Here is a 16,429-nt window from a genome sequence, read left to right as displayed (position 1 = left end):
TTTGCCTCTTGGTCTCGGAGCAAGATGGCAAAATGAGTTGAGGCAAAACGTCAATGGACTTGGTTAGGTGAATGACTGAACAATACGCATATACAAAGTAATCACGACTTGTTGTTGCAAATAAGACGAATCATATGATATTTTGCGTCGACATGCCCTCGCATCTTTATATTCGCCTGAAGAGCCTGACAAGCATATTGAAATGCGCCTGTCTGCTAGCGGACTGGAGCATCACATAGCTTAGTCCACATTGCATCGGAATACACAGCAGTAAAAGAATCTACCGGAAACAGAACAGAATCCCCGAAAACAGCCAGAAAGATTTGCGAATATCTACACTAATAAGCCCGGAAGCGTAGGTATGGTGTAAGTCGGCTACAGTGTCGTTGATGTGCTGCGGGCCGCCCTGCGTCCACAGCGGGTGAAGTGATGCTCTCGCTTCGTTGACTGGTGCAGAGGCCACGCCACCATCTTCGAATGTCAGCCACGGAAAAAAGTGTTGAAGAGTCTATTTATGCAGTTGCAAAAACCAAAAGCAATGGAGTTCAAAGACAAAATGTGCTGTGGAGCTGATGATGGTTTATGGCGTAAAGTCAAAATACCGTCCGATGGTTATGATAAGCTTTCGGAAAATTCTAAACTTAAAGGCTCAGAGATACTAGTAAAACTGAGAACTTCGTCTCAAGGTTTAGCAGAAGAAGAGGGCCGTTAAAAGTTAATTACTGGACCTCAGGGGGGCCTAACACATGAGTTGCTCGCGGCCTTGAGGCACCCTACAACGTTGAGCCAACCAAGGAACAGAAGGTACTCATGCCGAAAACTAGCCAAATAATGAGAATAAAATGGGAATATTCACATTTTTTAAGCGGTCGCTCGTGTTGCCCATTGTTTGCAGTGACGAATAGTGAGCCAGAAGGCTAATGTAATGGTGGATAAGTGTAATACGAGGTTCCAATCCGTCAAACTTCGCCAATGATATAACAGGAGCCAGCTTGAAGCAATCAACTCATCTACCGAACACTCGTGAAATGGCATCCTTGTTGTCTCGGCCTGCTTCACGCTGCCTCTAGTGGTGGATTGTGCCTAGTCTGACGAGCGGCGAAAGCGTTCCTATGGTGGAAGAAATTCAATAAACAGTCAGGAGAAGGCTCGGGCTGGTATCGAAGCACGAAATCAGTAGTGGCTATTTCACATGTAATAACAGTTAATGCGAATGCAGGTACATAGTTTTGATACGTCCATGACAAGATCAGACGCTGGCGTTGCCGCCTTGATCGGTTGGTGACGGGATGCAGTAAGCCGTCTGCTGAAAGCGACGGCACTTGGTGTAATGGGGAGCCGCCTCATCTTCCGAGTCATCTAATAGCTTGTTACATGAGCAAATAGAGACCGAGAAGGTAGTCTCGTGTGTGATTCATGCCCCCCAGATGGTTTCGGTAGCAAAGGAGTCTCAGCGTGATGAAAAACAGACGAGGTAATGTTATGTAAAACGCCATGCCGATTCTCAAAGCGTACAAGGCATCTCCCATGTCATTTGACAAGCGGAATGATGGCTGGCTTCTTTCGATCCGATGATGTTCGCTACTAACCAAGGTAAAAGCGTGGCTAAGCCCTCAAAGTTTATGCATTTAAATTGACTTTTTGTCCACCAATTCCTCGCACCCTGGGCTCGGACGGGAGCTTCACGGGCCTCTGGAAGTCTGAACCAAGGCGTGGCTACAGAATACACATAGCTGAGCATTGAGTTCTAGGGCTTCAGCAGGTAAATCAAGTATGGAAGTTCAAATTGAGACTAAGTAGGATAGAATCTCGTGAGGAGATGCCTTCTCGGAATATTTAGCCGTTCACTACGATACCTCCGTTGGGATGTAGTGTCTGTCCACTCATGAACTGACTGTCACTCCCCGCGAGGAAGACGTAGCTGGTGGCAACTTCAACTGGCTGGCCGATTCTATCCATTGGCGTCCAATTCCCCAACCCATGTCCATGCTGCCCGGATTTTTCCACCCCCGAAGCAACCAATGGTGTCCAAACTGGCCCAGCAGCAACGGCATTTACACGGATGCCCTTCTTGATAAGATCATTGGACAATGAGCGCGTGAACGCGATAATGGCACCCTTGGTAGTGGCGTAGTCAAGTCGGCTGGGAACACCAATATACGAGTCTACAGAAGCGCTATTGATGATAGAACCGTTCTTGGCCATAAAAGGCAAAATAGCCTTGGTCAGGTAGAAGTAGGAATCGATATTGACGCGGAAAGTAGAAGCCCATTGTTCTCTACAACTAGTTAGCATTTGAGAAATACAGTGGATAGAACTGGTGAATCGACATACTCAGAGATATCGGAAATGGTGCCCTTTTCGTGTCGGGTAGCGGCATTATTTACTAGAATATCTACCGTGCCAAATGTGGATTTGATCCTTTCGGCCACATCGGTGCAGTTGATTGAGTGGCTCAAGTCGCTGGCAATGAGAACAATCTCCCCTCCATTCTTTTCTACCTGGGCTTTTGTGTGCTGTGCATCCTCTTCTTCGGCGGGTAGATGTACAACGGCCACTTTGGCCCCTTCCATGGCGAAAAGAATTGCCACGGATCGACCAATTCCAGAGTCTCCGCCAGTAATCACAGCATTCTTGCCTTTGAGCTTCCCACATGGGACGTAGGGGGCTTGCCCTTCCTCGCTGTGCTGGAGGTGAACCTTGGTAGGCTTTGGTTCCATGTCTCGCTCGAGACCAGGCTTGGCTTGGGTAGTGCCGCCTTTATCACCAGATGTAGTTGGGTGGGCGACTTTGTGAACGGCTTCCTTTGCGGCTTCCATTGTAAATCGAGATGTCTGATTTTGATTTCAGGAATAAGTCGACTGAATGATGAATTTCTTTGACTGGAATTCAACACACCTCACGGCCGACCTTATCCCTTTTTATAACCACTTATCACGAGCGCGATAAAGCAGGTTGATGCATCCTGTTCCCAAAGCTATACTCCCTTGACGTCAGGAGAGGCGAGAGCAGAAAAACAAACTTGCTGGATGATATCATGCTGTGCTTTCAGGATGACGGACTCCGTGGCAACTTGATGTATGGGCGACGTAATGAGTACGTAGAGCATGTATGGCGCGACACGGTCGGTGGTTGATTGTGACGACCAACCCTCCCCCTCTACCCTCCGGGACAGATGGCACCCTCTACCTCTACAACCACTTCAAATGTAAGTCGCACGGTAAAAATGCCAATATGACGTCGCTGTTCGCCGTATGACTGAGAGGCAATAATCATGGCCTCGACTACTTGGGCCACGTCTTAAGACATGATGATCGTGATCCTTTGGACATGATATAAGATCAAGCAACCCTAAACACAATGCATGTCGTTATGACAACCATGGTTTCCATCACCGCCGCCCTAAATTGACCACACAGGGCAACAAAGGGGCATGGTGAAACAGCAGTTATAAACATGGAGAGTTGCTCGTGATAGCGGATGCTCCTGGTGCCTGGCGCTGGGCGGACTTCTATACATATCTACTGCCACGTTACGAGTCATTGCAACATCTAAACCCACTGCCAATCGCTATAGTTCTTTGCGATACCCCCATTCACACCACGTGTGTCATTGACTGATCACGCAACCGTCGCTCCTGGACTTGGGAGGTGCATCACGAAATGACTAGTCAACAAACAAGGCCTAGAGCTCGAGGCGGCCCAAACCAGCCCGGCCCAAACCAGCCCGGCCCAGCGCCACGCACGGTAGGGCCACACCGTCACGATATTGTTAACAAGCTGGACCCTACCGTCGATAGCCAATCTGGGGGCGCTCAGGTCCTGGGCCCGGGAATGACTTCATCAGCACAGGGAGCTACCGCTGCACCGCCGCCTGCTACCTAGGTTGGAGCCGGCAACAAGCATGAGCCAAGACACATCTCCCATCTGGGCAACGTCCTCGATCCCCGGATAGACAGCAGCCAGACTGGAGATGACGTCCAGGGAGCCTCTGGGCAATGCAGGGCCAGCCTACTGCGGCGCAGCCGGTTCGAATCACGGCTGGTCCGCATAGTACCGACACGATGAACAAGCTGGATCCGACTGTGAACAGCCAAGCTGCCCAGCAGCAGACGCCATGTAGAACTGCCCAAGTCATGCCCTCCATGTTTTCGTTTGTAACTATATCTAGCTTTTGTCTATCTTTGAGTGCTTGAGAACGACGTGTCCCACATTTGTGCCTCTCTGTCGTACGATGCGACCCAACCGCCGGGTTTCCGGAGCGGCAATTAACGAAGCCCGGAAGTAGCTGGTTGAGCCGACTCCAGTGCCGGCCCTCACTATTCAGTCCAGGAGGCTAAAGGACGTAGCTCTCTGCGAATTCGATGAGCGGAGGCATGTCGCTCCTTTGGCACTGTTCGGCTTCGGGAAACGTGCATAATAATTATAGTTTTAACAAGTACGTAGCAATAATTTTATGTTGGACGTATTGCCCTTGAAGAGCCAATTCGTCGAAGCGAATGTCTGGACTACAACGCTGTCCGGATTCTCCTAGGCTACCAGTCAAGATTGCTGTTAGGTCTGTTCCGGTCCTTGACGGTGATTAGAGGGTTAAGTTCGCCTTACAAAAAGCTACAGATGGCGCTCATTCGAATAGCACATATAAAGTTGAGTGCAAGGCGTTCACCGTGCACAACCGTAGCCGGGTTCGGCTCACGTTGCCCGAGTTCCACAGCCCAGACAAGGTACACGCTAGACAGGCAAGTGTCTCGCTATTTTTAGCCAAGGCTTTCGATATGACAATGTTGGGTGGAAAGCATCCCGTAGTTTTATCGCGGAAATGTGCTGCCTTGACGACTCCGCAACGCCACGATACTGCAACTCCGGCCCTGGGGACTTGTCTCGCAGGCGACACCACCAAGTGCCGGTCCTTGCCTGCTGAGCTTTTCGGCCGGCGATAATGGGCCAATCAGGCTCGTCGGAGCTGTCCCCGAAGGTGACCCTGATTGCCGTGCCCAAGAGCTTGCCAGGTCCGCATAATCTCACAGACTGAAACTCCCTTCAGCGCATTGCCGTCTGCAATTTGTGCACCCTCTTTCCTTTATTAGGGTTATGAGCGTAGATCATATACCTTCTCTCGCCTTGTGGCATGCTACTTTAAGCACCCGTGATGTCACCATGGCGTGGCTACTGCGCTCCAGGAGTTGTCTCCGAGGTGACATATGACGTCGCTGCACTATGAAGTCAGACCCTCGCCCTTTTCAGTTTCTAGCAGTTCTCTTTGGGAACGGTCAAACCAATCAGATGTGCTGGAGGCATCCCTCATTGTTGCAACTAAAACCTAAAAGGTAGCGTTCCCCCGTCAGGGGCTTAACAACGGTGTAGGCTGGGACAGGGATACACTCTGGCGGATGTTATCTAGAAGGACAGGTCATAATATCCCGCAAGTCTGCTCGGCGGGTTCCGTCATGTCCCTCCTTACCGCTGCCTTGGCGGGTCGGTTGGGACTCAACAAAGCAGCATTGAGCCGTTTCGACAAAACAGTAGCAGCTTGAACTCGGACCAGCCTCCGCCGTTCTCGGGCCAAAGCGTCGCCTTTTCATGCAATACACTGGAATCTGTCCATCCAAGCCACTTCACCCAGCCACATAAATACGTGGTGGAACAATTCTATGCATTTCCATTTCAATAAGAAAATACGACAATCAGCTGCCTTAGCTTTCCTCAAGAACGGGTTACTTAGACCAAGCCCCTATTTCTTTAGAGCACCAAGGCCCATTGTGTACTTAGTTCAAGACACAGTATAGTCATGAAGCAGCCGACTCTTCCATATGACCACAGCGAATTTTATGGAATAAAAACTCCGCAAGGCAAAGTCATGGTGTCTGTCAATCTCCTCATGGCATCTGGCAACACGACCGATGAGAATCGGGGCTTGCTTTCGTATCAAAATCAGCACGCCGACGGCACCATGCCCGCGACGTATCCGCCAGCGACAAAAACCAGCCCCAACGCTCCTGGGGATGACATGGCCCCTATAGGCACCGGTTCGCTGCCATTAGTGTGCCCTGAAGCCGGTATGACCCTATTTGGTAGTTGCTCGCCTGTCGAGACGAGTGAGCCACCTGATCCTCCAGCTTATCCTTCTGGTCTAGGTGTCGCCACAGAAACAATGCCTGTGTCTCCACGTCGAGATGAAATTAGTTACACCCCGCCGGGGATTGCTGTGCCGGCTCAGGGGCATCCTAGACGTGCAACATCGGGCTTCGTGTCAAGCGGTCACATCATGACGCCTGGGACGGGCCTGGTACAGAAAAATAACGAGTCAATTCCGTCATACATGACGCCGCAAGCTATCAGGGCAAGGAATATTATACTTGCATGTCCCCCCCGAACCAGAAAACCCGACAGAGTCACTGGCGCCCCTCGACCCGGTGCACGACATGTCCCTTACATCGACAACCCCCAACTGCTAAAGCGACGGAAACTGGAGGGCTGTCTCTGCAGTAAATATTCCCAGAGCAGGGTGCGACCAGGTTGATAGGAAAAGGCCCACTGTATATAGCTTAAAGTCGGAAGAGTTTTCCTTATTTTTCTTTTTTTTGTCCTTGGGGGAAGGGGGGAGATCGGGGGGTTCGTAAAGTCTCATTACATCCTATCCCACCCCCCTTGTGGGTGGGGAATCTTTGACACAGTCTCTCCATCTCAATTTTATAGCATTTGACCAAGATGCCCTATTCCCGTAATATCAACGCCAATCTCTCCGTGGTGATCAGTCATAGTTACTTTGCGTGGATAACATTTTATTCCTTCCCCATGCAACAAAGAAGTAAAAACATAAGGAATTCATGTGAGATGAAAAGCCTGCCTGCAGCAGTACCAATTTGGACCAACAGCTGAAAACTGCCCTCGTCTTCCACACCAAACGCAATTCAGGGCGTCTGTAGGAGCGTCGGGCTTCCCGCAACGCACCACGGGCGCCTGAAACTGACTGCGGAAGAGGTCTGGTGGAAGGAGCTTCGTGAGCTTGCCCCATGACGAGAACCCATTTCTCATTGAGGAGAGACGGCGGTGCTTGCAAAGATGGCTACACCGGCGAGTCCGCTCTGGACGTGTGCCGCTCAGTATCCAGATTCGTCAGGTTACTTGAAGCTGGTTCCTGGCAGCATTCGCTGCCGGATGTGCGGACCCCATCTTGGTAAGCAGCAGACGCGCGTGATCGGTCGCCGACATTGTAATGTATGGCGATGCAATCCGTACGTTGCCATCATCCGTACTGGGAGATTGCTGCACAGGTAGTCTTTCGTACTCCTGTGCAGTGTGCTGTAGGCGTAGATGTACCGAGCTCATGGACCTGCCCTCCGTTTCCAAACCAAGACCAAGCATACCCGCAGTGCAAACGAAATAAGGCATGAGCTCGGACACGCGCCGAAGAGTGAAAAGGTCGTCGTAGGATTGAGTCAGCGCCAAGACGGACTGCGCAGTCTCTTTGCATATCGAAAATGGCCGGATGTCGGTACTTCCCATGTCCCTGCCGATGAGGGGCCGAAAAGCACACAGGAGGCAGTGGTGGTAATATATGCTGCATTTCCCATTAGGTCCCTGTGCCCCTTTGTTGGCGTCATGTGCTTACTGGGCGAATAGTACAAACGGCGTTCTGCCGCAGTCACTTTCAGCATAGGCAAACAACTCCTTGTACCAGTCCAGACACTTTTCGTAGAATGCCCTCACACTCCTCGAGCCATTTCGGGTGTTTGAGCGAGCCAACGCTATAAAATTGTACACCCACTCGGTCAACTCGAAAATCTTGCCCGAGATGAACTGCATACCGAGCATCTGCAAGTTGCGCCCGCCCGGGGTCAAGGCTGCTATCCTGTTACCCAGTAGACTTTGGACTATTTTGTCTGGTCTTCAAGTACGCACCTGGACTAGACCCACGACGTCCGTTTCTAGTATGCATTATGGGACGAAGCGTATTCAGGATGGATGCATGTGCTTGGGCGGTGGAAAGTTGGATATTAAACACCCGCCCCGTGGTTAAAAGTAACATGCTACAAAACATGTCAAATAGCCACCCAACACGAGTCATGGCATCTCTCATCAACATACCGAGATAGGGATACCGCCCCACAATAGGTAATGTCCAACACTCTCTCGTATTGCTCACCCTTGTTGCGAGCTGAAGAGTCAGGGTCGTGAAACTCTTTGATACTGGCAATAAAGTTTTCAGCATGCTCCTGAGCTTTCACTTCTTCTCCGCATCGCAGGTGATAGAGTGCGAGTATTCCGATTGCTTGTATATCCGGAAGGCCCTTGGACCGGTGTTTGTGTAGCTTTGCATTAGCCTGGTCAAAGAAGGTTTTGCTCCCAATCCAGCCAGACGGAAGAACTTCAAGGTCGTCTTTATCTTCGTTTACCATGCGACATGCTAGTGCTAGGATGGCGCATACCAACGCCGAGGAGCAAAACTGGTTCGAGTCGCTGTAGAAGCTCTGCAGAAAAAGATCGTGAGATAAAAGGCTGAAAGGAAGGTAGTCCCAAGAAAAAATGGCATCGATAAGGTGATGTATGTGCGCCTTTGTCCATCCTATCTGAGTCCACCTATCCTGGTGCCAGTGAGAAACGTAGGCGTCAAGCGGCCGCGGGGGAAGAGTCAGTATAGTTGATTGGTCTGTTTCGAGTGGCAACCCGTTGTTGCTTGAAGTAGGGCGGCAGTGCTTCCACGAGCGCAATTGTTGGAAACATGAACCAGGAGATTCGTCACTCGCCGTGCTCGGCGGCGTCGTGGGACTGGTTTTCTTGCTCTGGACAAGTATGCTCTGAATATCTACGCCACGCCTAATCTTGTCGAAGACTCGTTTCGCATCTGCCTCGTTTGCGACTTGGAGAAGGCCGTGAAGTTTCTCATACATGGTGTTGGTCGCCTCCATGTCATCAAATTTCCTCCTGATAGCTTGCAAATGCGTCTCGCCCGACCTATCCGTTTCGTAGAGACAAGTATCGCCTTTGGTCGCGCAGCTTGCACACATCGGGCGTTCCCCGCTACACTATCAATAGGTTTGCTTAGCCATCAAGCGAGATCCTAGAGACTAAGTCATTGTCATACTTTGGACTTTCGCCTTTGACAAGCCAAGCACGCAGATTTTGTCGGGTGCTTGCGCCGCGTTGATTTCGATGCTGGGGTTGGGAGTACGGGGCCATGTGGACGGTCTTCGGGCTTACTCGGAAGTAATCGTCGAGGTTGGTGGACTTTGGAGTTGATCTGTCTCCTTTTGCGTGCCATAATTCCAGATGCACCATGTTCTGACTCAGGGCCAAAGAGTATATAGTTACAAGGGTCCGAACGGGGATCTCAAACAGAGGGAGAGAAATGCGCCGGGTGCGTTCGTGTGTCTGTTACCCCACAGCGCCCCGGTTTTTCTACGGTCAGCGCCGGGGCCGCACCACCCATTGCTAGTGAAATATGGGGCGCGGGTTGCACTAAACCCAATCAGCCATCGCGTCACGGTGAGTGCCTCACGTGATATAAAGGGAACGGCAAAGACCGATGCAGATGATGACCAGAGTGAGCGCCCAGCGATTCCGCGACGTTCATGCCCTCGTCACCAAGAGCTAGGGTGTAAAAGGTCCACGGGTACCCGTGTGGGTTGCTTACCCGTGGGCTTGGGGTAAGGTATAGGTAGGAAAAAAAGACTTAAATGGATTCGTGGGGGAAAATAGGGTACCTATAACTATCTATTAAAAATATTAAGTGTTTTTAGGTACCTAAATAAGACCCATGTAACTTTAAATGTTACTTTATACTTTAAACTTAAGACTTATTATTATAAATATAATTAAATATTAAAGAGTTAACGTTAATTATTATAATTAATTTATTTATTTAATTTATATTATTATATTATACTATTATACGTTTATAGGTATTTATAAGATACCTATCTTTATATTAGGTTACCCGTGGTATACCCAAACCACCTACATGATAAAATGGGTAGCCCACGAATAACCCAAGAAAAACTTGGATACCCACGGGTGCCCACGGGTACCCGTTTTTACACTCTACCAAGAGCATTCGTAAAAAAGAGATGGCTATTACCAGCTAACCCACAGCCTATCACTCTTCCCTTTTGGTGAGGACCAGCGTGATAAAGAGAGATAGCGACCATGCACTACCAGGAGAGTCAATTTCTCCGCTTTTGGTAGGTAGTGCAGCCGGCAAGCCCTATGATGCCCAGTATACCGTTGACATCAACCGTCATCGGACAACAATTAACTATACCGAGACCAACACACACGTCGACCAAGTATAACGAATTCAAAGCACAGCTATGGGCTGAAAAGGTATCAGGAAGAGTCCCTAGCCGCCAAGGTCACTTTTAATCTCCGGATGCGCCATCCTCCTGCTATGCAAATCAGCATAAATCGCATCAGACTCATCCGGCGACAAATGCTTCATCCTGTCAAGGTCGTCCTTTTCAAGCTGACTCAACGTCTCGACCGGATCCTCTCCATCTTCACTCTTCTTGTCCTCCTCGCCGAGCCCGGTCTTGTGTCCGATCAGCAAGAGTTGCGCGCGAGGATAATCCAAAAACTCGGGCTGCGCTCCCACCCAGCGCAAGTCCTTGAACTTATCAAGTACCCTGCCAGATATATCAGATGCCGCACCTCGAATGACTCTTCCCGAGTATTGACGTGCACTTACGATTGAGGATACTCCGGGCCCTTTGGTAGCCGCGCGTACGACGGCCCCTTATACGTCGGATTCTTACTACTAATGATAAAACTTCCCTTCTCGTTGAATCGCAGCGCATGTTGCAGCTCACCCAGCTCATCTGGCAGAGTTGCCATATACGAAAGGTGACTCTCACGCCCCGTGGTCGTAATAACGTACACACCTTCCCCTACAGGCGTTGCATCGGGAGATTGACGCCGTCCCACCGTCTTCGTCTCGTAAACCTCTCCCTTTAGAAACTTCTTTTCAAGTTCGTCAAAGGACGCATGTGATTTTTCAACAAACGCCATGAATCTGTCCTTGGGGCCTGCAGGCAACGCCTTTTTGGGCAAGGCGATAAGTCTGGCTGTAGCCGACGTGGGGAGTGCGCCGCGGAGCTTTGCGTCATCGGGGATGGGCCGAAGGATGAGATATCCTCTGGCGATGTCGTCGATGGACTTGGGTTCATCGCTGCCTACTCGGCCACGGATAAAGTAGTATAGCACTCCCTTTTCTAGGACACGAGATGGTGCTTGTGTGTTGGCGTTTTCTTGTTTTGCATCCGTCTCTTTTCGTGAGCGCTTTTTAGTCGAAGCAGTGGTACTTTTTTGCTCTCCGGCTTTTTTATTCTTCCTTTTCGGGCTGATTTCGTGGGTTGTCTCTGTTTTGCGCTTCTTCTGTACTGGTTGCGTCTGCGCTCCGGCGCTAGATTTTCCAGACCGCGTGTTGGGCATAATGGAAGGTATTCTCTAGACAGTCAGGTTGTTTTGACGTTTTCCGTAAGTTTCGGCTTTCAGCAGAGCAGGGTGCGCCCGTTTTGTAGTTTGGGGTGTTGCAACGCACATCGGCGTCACCATTATATCATAGATGTGGCACCTCCACATCAGAACGTCATACCTACGCGGATGACTTCCGACTGGATGGTGCATTCAAAATGCCAGGACAGACATGTCTCATTCATTACTGCAGTTGCAGCTGAATACGGAGTCCTTCGCATTTTACCCTGAAAACGCTGGTGCCCTGTTGAAACGTGCCCTTCAAGCACGGCAGCAAATTTCCCAACGCCGTAACCTTGATAAAACCGGCAAGAGACTCGACCAACTTCTACGGAATTCCGTGGTAATTAACAAAAATACTTCGGAATTCGATTTAAACTTAATACTATCTAGGTCTATATGCGTGTGATTGCCTGTACGACGCCTAAATGACAGTATGAATGATTACATGCTCATGTATATCTTATAGCATAGAACAATTGAGTTTGTGAGATTCGAGTTGCCCGTTGAGTATTTTGCAACTCCTGTAGCTTTCACTCTTTAAGAATCTAAATATAGTACCGGGATCTTGGCCACTGGAGGACCGCGCAATTCGAACGTGACCTTTAGAAAACGTGCATTCACATCGGCTGCGTGGTCTAGGAACGGCCCCGTGGTCTTGATCCGTCTGTTCCCGTTCTCGTATGTCTGCGCCAGACCTGGGTCAGTTGGCACCATGTCGACAGCGAAGAATACGTGGTAGCCTGCCTCGAGAACTTCACGCCACACATTCCGAGCTGTTGTAGCATCATTGGGATCCGCGTGCAAGCTAAAGAAAGCCTCTACTATGTCAGGGGGTAGAAAAAAATAAGAGTCGCGGATGGTGGTTGCCCAAGGGAGCGCAGCTCGGTCCTTCGTATTAATGAGATGTTTGAGGGGGGAGACATTGCTGTTGTCCTTCAGCATTATGACCCCCTCATCCACTGCAGTGCGCAGATATGACCATAGCTCGGCTTTCATAGCTAGAAGAACGCCGTAGTTCTCGTATGATATGTCCTCTAAGAAGCCAGGCCCGGGGAGTTTGTTGGTTGAGCCGGTCGGTAACGGCTGTAGGTGTTGAATGCGAAGACAGACAAAGCTGCACATGTGAGCCCATCGGAAATTTGGCTGTAGAATTGACCTGGCCCATTTTCAATGTCGGCGGTCACCAAGTTGACAAGTGCTTTGTAATCAACGGTGGAATACTCTCTTTGCCATCCATCGTCAAGATTTTGTTTGAGGCGAATAATGCAAGCGCTGAGCAAGTTGATGGGAGGGTCGAAGCTTGTGTCTGTCAGCCCTCCGATTAAACGTCGAAGAGTTCGAGGCTCTGAGAGAAAACTCCTCACGAATTCTTGGAAGAAGCAGACGTCGTTTCTATTTTGAAGAGACAGAAGAACGCCACAACGGCTGTTCATATGTATAGTTGCCCTAAGTCTCCATTCTTCCTTAGCTGACTCGTTTTTGTCCACTTTATCACATCCAAATCTGGCATTGATAGCGTGAAGATCGCTTCGAACATCCTGCATAGAGATACCGGGCTCAGAACTAGAGCGATGATCCTCGACTGCCATGCTTAGCAGATCAATGTCTAATGGAAATGGCACGATAGCGACAATTCGAAGAATCCTGGCTGCCTCCCGCCTGTAGGCTGACAGAACGTCGTCTAACACCCTCTCATAGAGAGTCTCCAGCGCTTCTGGGGTACGGTCAAATTTGGTGCTTGAGTTGCTCATACGAGTCGCCGTTCTCCAATCGGTGAACCAAATTTTCAACAGTGAGAGCTGCCCACAGCATTACACCCCGAAAACGATCGGCAACCTCTTTCGCTAGTTTCTGGGAGATTTCTCCTCTGACGTCGCTTGTCTTGGCTGGTCGTTGTTCCAACGTGATTGGTAATATCTACGCTGTTGTATTCTATGACAAGGGCTTGATATTAAGGGCTTGGAGTGGAATGACTCTATTCAATAATAATCTTATAGGATATTAAAAGTCCTTAATTCTTAAGGGGAAAGAAGGTGTAAGTAATTATTATATACATGAAAAGAACAGTTATGCCTAGGACTCCTAGTGACTCGGTCTGTGTAACCTCTAGGTCCTGGATCGGCGATGCCCCTTTATTAGATGGTGTGGTTGTTGAGCTTTGACCGTGCAACATATTCTCCCATCCGCAGCTGTGCTACCGCGCTGAACTCTGCGATCGGCTCGTTCGAAGGTCGGCCGGAGAAGCATATCTTCAGATTGCGATGCCATCGGCAGTCAGTTATAAACTGACATACTTAGGAACGAGAATACGAATCATACCCATTCTCGGGCATGCATTCATCCAAGGCATCGAGCAGGAGGATAAACTTGGTATCTGGAGCTACTTGTACAGCTCCCTCAAAGGCCGACTTTAAAGTAGGCCACGACAAAGGCGATTCAAGAAGATATGTGCCGTATATGAATGCCTCTCGCATGAAGAGATTGACAAGATCACCCCGTTTCATGAGTATTTGACAGAGAGCGGACCGAAGCATGTAATTCACTGTCTTTTGTCCTTGGAGCGGTATGTTGAAGAAGAAGGCTGCAATTACCGTCTGGCCCGCCATAGTGCCCGAAGGACTATGAGCTTCGAAGGATTGGGTCAAATGATGGTATATCTGCGCCGTCAAGGTAGTATTACCCCTACTGGCATTGCCCTGAATCCAGAGACCCCGGGCATTCGGGATCATCTATCCAGTCTGATATTTTGCACTTCACCGGCTTATTCGGCAGGCTGGGTAGAGACTTCAGCAGTGGTGAGGTGGTTATGTTCAAAGTATCAAGCGTATAACCACCTGGATCATTTTGCAACGCCGAAATAATATCTGCGGCTATGTTAGTAATCTATTTTACCATAATGGGCGTATCGCCACGTACCTTTTTTACGATACATGGGCTGACGCGGCTTCTCTGATAAGATTTCATGAAGGAATTCCACGATATTTCTGTAGACGACATCGTCCGTGCACGATAATCTGGAGAGGCTCTTGTAATCCTTCTCGAAGCTCATAATTTGCACAAAGTAGTTGATAGCCTACGCTGTCCGCAGGCGTAAACTTTTGAAGGTTAGTAGACTGACTCCCAAGCAACCAAGTAGGAACGAAAGGCATCTTACCTGACCAAATGTCTCTGTGATGGAGAGGACCTTGATGTGTAGATCTTGACATACTCCCTTCGAGTCCAAGTCAAGTCTACTGTATTCCTTAGCCTGATCCGACCGGGCGAAACGTGGTTTGGCTCGCCCGCTAAATGAAGTGTGCCGCCCCGGGTCGAGGCGATTGTCAATTGCCGCTTGAACTAGGCTATGAATAGCATCGTTGAAGGAATATTCATCTGAGGCTTTGCATGGAGTCCCCCAAAAACACGACCCCCCTCACATATCCGAGGCAAGAGTCATTGGTCCGGGCTGCACCAGCGAGCGCTGCTTTCACCACCAGACCACCGAGGCTGTGGCTGACGAACACCAGCGGTGTAGCTTTTCCATATTTTGAAGAGAGCTCTGGAGCATGCACTGTGCTACGGATGAAGTCCAAGAGCTTTACACCAAGCCGACGGACATCTTCTGCGCTTGAGAAGTCTGTCAGTTTAAACTGGCGGTCCCAGAAGAAGACTCGGGCATGTGACTCGCTCGCCGGGAGGTATTTAGTAGGCCACAGCCATGAAGCCGACCCATCACACCACGACTTGGTTGGAGAATCGTAATATCCCTGAACGAAGATAACGTTAAATTTCCTTTGCTGCTCCGGGACAACCTGTCCCTGGTCGATGACGGCATGTGTGATGGGTGATCCGGACAGTCGGTGGTAGTGCTGGATTATTCGTGTGATCTCCTGGTTCCTTTGTGCTAGTTTCAAGAGCTCTTTGACTCCGTTGAGGTAGGTGACGGCTTTAAGCAACAGCTCTATCATTCACTGCGATATGCAGAGGCGTCATGCCTTTCAAATCCATAGCGTGCGGGTTGAACTGTCGTCGCAGGAGAGTAAAAACAACGGCCAAAGAGGGGTTAGGCGATTTGCAAGCGTAAGGGGTGTTTGCAAGGCATTGGTAGTAACATCTGTCAAGGCCCCAAAGTCCAAGAGTTCATCAACTACACTGGTCCAACCTCCAAATGCCGCAACATGAAGTGGCGTAATTCCCTTGTCACCTTGCACCTCCCTGTCTGCCCCCTTGAGCAAAAGTTGCCGAACATGTCTGTTGCTCCCGTGGACGAAGCGATGTGCAGCGGTGTCCGTTTTCGCTTGTCAGAGCACTGGGGGCCAAAGCCAAATCGCAAGAGGAATTCTATTGTAGATGGTGAGACGCCTTCGCAGACCATGAATATTGGCCATTGGTCCCGCGCATCTTTGTCTGATCCCATGAAAATAAGTTGAGCAATCCGGCGGTGACCGCGCTCCGCGGCCCGGTGGGCGGGAAGCATACCAAATGCATCAACGGTGCAAAGTGGCGGTATGTAATTCATGAGTTCCGTTACCAAATCTGTGTTACCCATTGAGGCAGCAATATGGAGAATCGAAGGCCGCTGCGCATCGCCTTCGTCAATATACCTGCAGCTTGCTCCATCCATTTTTAAGGAGATCTGTAGCAACTTCCACGTCGTTTCGGCGGACAGCAAGAACAAGTAATTGGTCAAGATAACCTTTAGATCGCAACTTTTTGAGCTTAGAGGCATCTTTGGCAATGCTGCGTACTGTCGCCCAGTCGCATTTACCCATTTTGTCTATCCCTATGACCTCTTGGATCCAATCAGGAAGAAAAAGCTGTTCCGCCTTATATTTTGATCTGGCCCAAGCTTCGTAATTTTGAAAGGTTCTGTCGTACTGATCTCCGTAAATACTACGAAAGCGTGAAACATCACAGATGGAACAATGGATGAGATGATGTAAGCTCTCGGAAGTCATGTCGGACTAGGTGTGCACATC

General features: G+C 49.7%; 7 protein-coding genes across 7 annotated transcripts; all 7 read right to left on the bottom strand.

The window, feature by feature from the left end:
- Positions 1-1,836: 1,836 nt before the first annotated feature.
- J3458_002695 (uncharacterized protein) lies at positions 1,837-2,819 on the bottom strand (the record flags this gene model as incomplete). Its single annotated transcript, XM_007814448.2, has 2 exons — positions 1,837-2,278; positions 2,335-2,819. The coding sequence occupies 2 exons, from the start codon at positions 2,817-2,819 to the stop codon at positions 1,837-1,839; spliced, it is 927 nt and encodes a 308-aa protein (XP_007812639.2).
- A 2,850-nt stretch (positions 2,820-5,669) lies between these two features.
- On the bottom strand, positions 5,670-9,298 carry J3458_002694 (uncharacterized protein). The gene is made up of 5 exons (XM_066117312.1): positions 9,085-9,298; positions 8,088-9,025; positions 7,902-8,029; positions 7,612-7,843; positions 5,670-7,560 (listed from the first exon to the last, which is right to left on the bottom strand). The coding sequence occupies exons 1-5, from the start codon at positions 9,259-9,261 to the stop codon at positions 7,116-7,118; spliced, it is 1,920 nt and encodes a 639-aa protein (XP_065977095.1). The 5' UTR covers positions 9,262-9,298; the 3' UTR covers positions 5,670-7,115.
- An 815-nt stretch (positions 9,299-10,113) lies between these two features.
- Positions 10,114-11,457, bottom strand: J3458_002693 (uncharacterized protein). The gene is made up of 2 exons (XM_066117311.1): positions 10,684-11,457; positions 10,114-10,621 (listed from the first exon to the last, which is right to left on the bottom strand). Exons 1-2 carry the CDS (start codon positions 11,424-11,426, stop codon positions 10,339-10,341), a joined length of 1,026 nt encoding a protein of 341 aa, XP_065977094.1. The 5' UTR covers positions 11,427-11,457; the 3' UTR covers positions 10,114-10,338.
- A 1,048-nt stretch (positions 11,458-12,505) lies between these two features.
- Positions 12,506-13,222, bottom strand: J3458_002692 (uncharacterized protein; the record flags this gene model as incomplete). The annotated part of the gene is made up of 1 exon (XM_066117310.1): positions 12,506-13,222. One exon carries the CDS (start codon positions 13,220-13,222, stop codon positions 12,506-12,508), a length of 717 nt encoding a protein of 238 aa, XP_065977093.1.
- Positions 13,223-13,749: 527 nt separating this feature from the next.
- Positions 13,750-14,077, bottom strand: J3458_002691 (uncharacterized protein; the record flags this gene model as incomplete). Its single annotated transcript, XM_066117309.1, has 2 exons — positions 13,750-13,756; positions 13,791-14,077. 2 exons carry the CDS (start codon positions 14,075-14,077, stop codon positions 13,750-13,752), a joined length of 294 nt encoding a protein of 97 aa, XP_065977092.1.
- A 76-nt stretch (positions 14,078-14,153) lies between these two features.
- Positions 14,154-15,418, bottom strand: J3458_002690 (uncharacterized protein; the record flags this gene model as incomplete). Its single annotated transcript, XM_066117308.1, has 4 exons — positions 14,154-14,335; positions 14,388-14,544; positions 14,626-14,807; positions 14,923-15,418. 4 exons carry the CDS (start codon positions 15,416-15,418, stop codon positions 14,154-14,156), a joined length of 1,017 nt encoding a protein of 338 aa, XP_065977091.1.
- A 179-nt stretch (positions 15,419-15,597) lies between these two features.
- J3458_002689 (uncharacterized protein) lies at positions 15,598-16,222 on the bottom strand (the record flags this gene model as incomplete). Its single annotated transcript, XM_066117307.1, has 2 exons — positions 15,598-16,029; positions 16,055-16,222. The coding sequence occupies 2 exons, from the start codon at positions 16,220-16,222 to the stop codon at positions 15,598-15,600; spliced, it is 600 nt and encodes a 199-aa protein (XP_065977090.1).
- Positions 16,223-16,429: the final 207 nt, after the last annotated feature.

Source organism: Metarhizium acridum (genome assembly GCF_019434415.1).
Source record: "Metarhizium acridum strain ARSEF 324 chromosome Unknown scaffold_13, whole genome shotgun sequence".
NCBI classification, from domain to species: domain Eukaryota; kingdom Fungi; phylum Ascomycota; class Sordariomycetes; order Hypocreales; family Clavicipitaceae; genus Metarhizium; species Metarhizium acridum.
Note: the sequence above shows the minus strand (reverse complement) of the source record. Positions and strands in the feature narration are given on the sequence as shown.

Excerpts from the sequence above, each read along its gene's own strand:
- J3458_002694 (XM_066117312.1), bottom strand. The coding sequence starts at position 9,261 with ATGGCACGCAAAAGGAGACAGATCAACTCCAAAGTCCACCAACCTCGA. Across the intron at positions 9,026-9,084 it reads GTCAAAGGCGAAAGTCCAAA|TGTAGCGGGGAACGCCCGAT; the intron begins GTATGACAATGA and ends ACCTATTGATAG. Across the intron at positions 8,030-8,087 it reads GGGGCGGTATCCCTATCTCG|CATGTTACTTTTAACCACGG; the intron begins GTATGTTGATGA and ends CATGTTTTGTAG.
- J3458_002693 (XM_066117311.1), bottom strand. The coding sequence starts at position 11,426 with ATGCCCAACACGCGGTCTGGAAAATCTAGCGCCGGAGCGCAGACGCAA. Across the intron at positions 10,622-10,683 it reads GGCCCGGAGTATCCTCAATC|GGTACTTGATAAGTTCAAGG; the intron begins GTAAGTGCACGT and ends TATATCTGGCAG.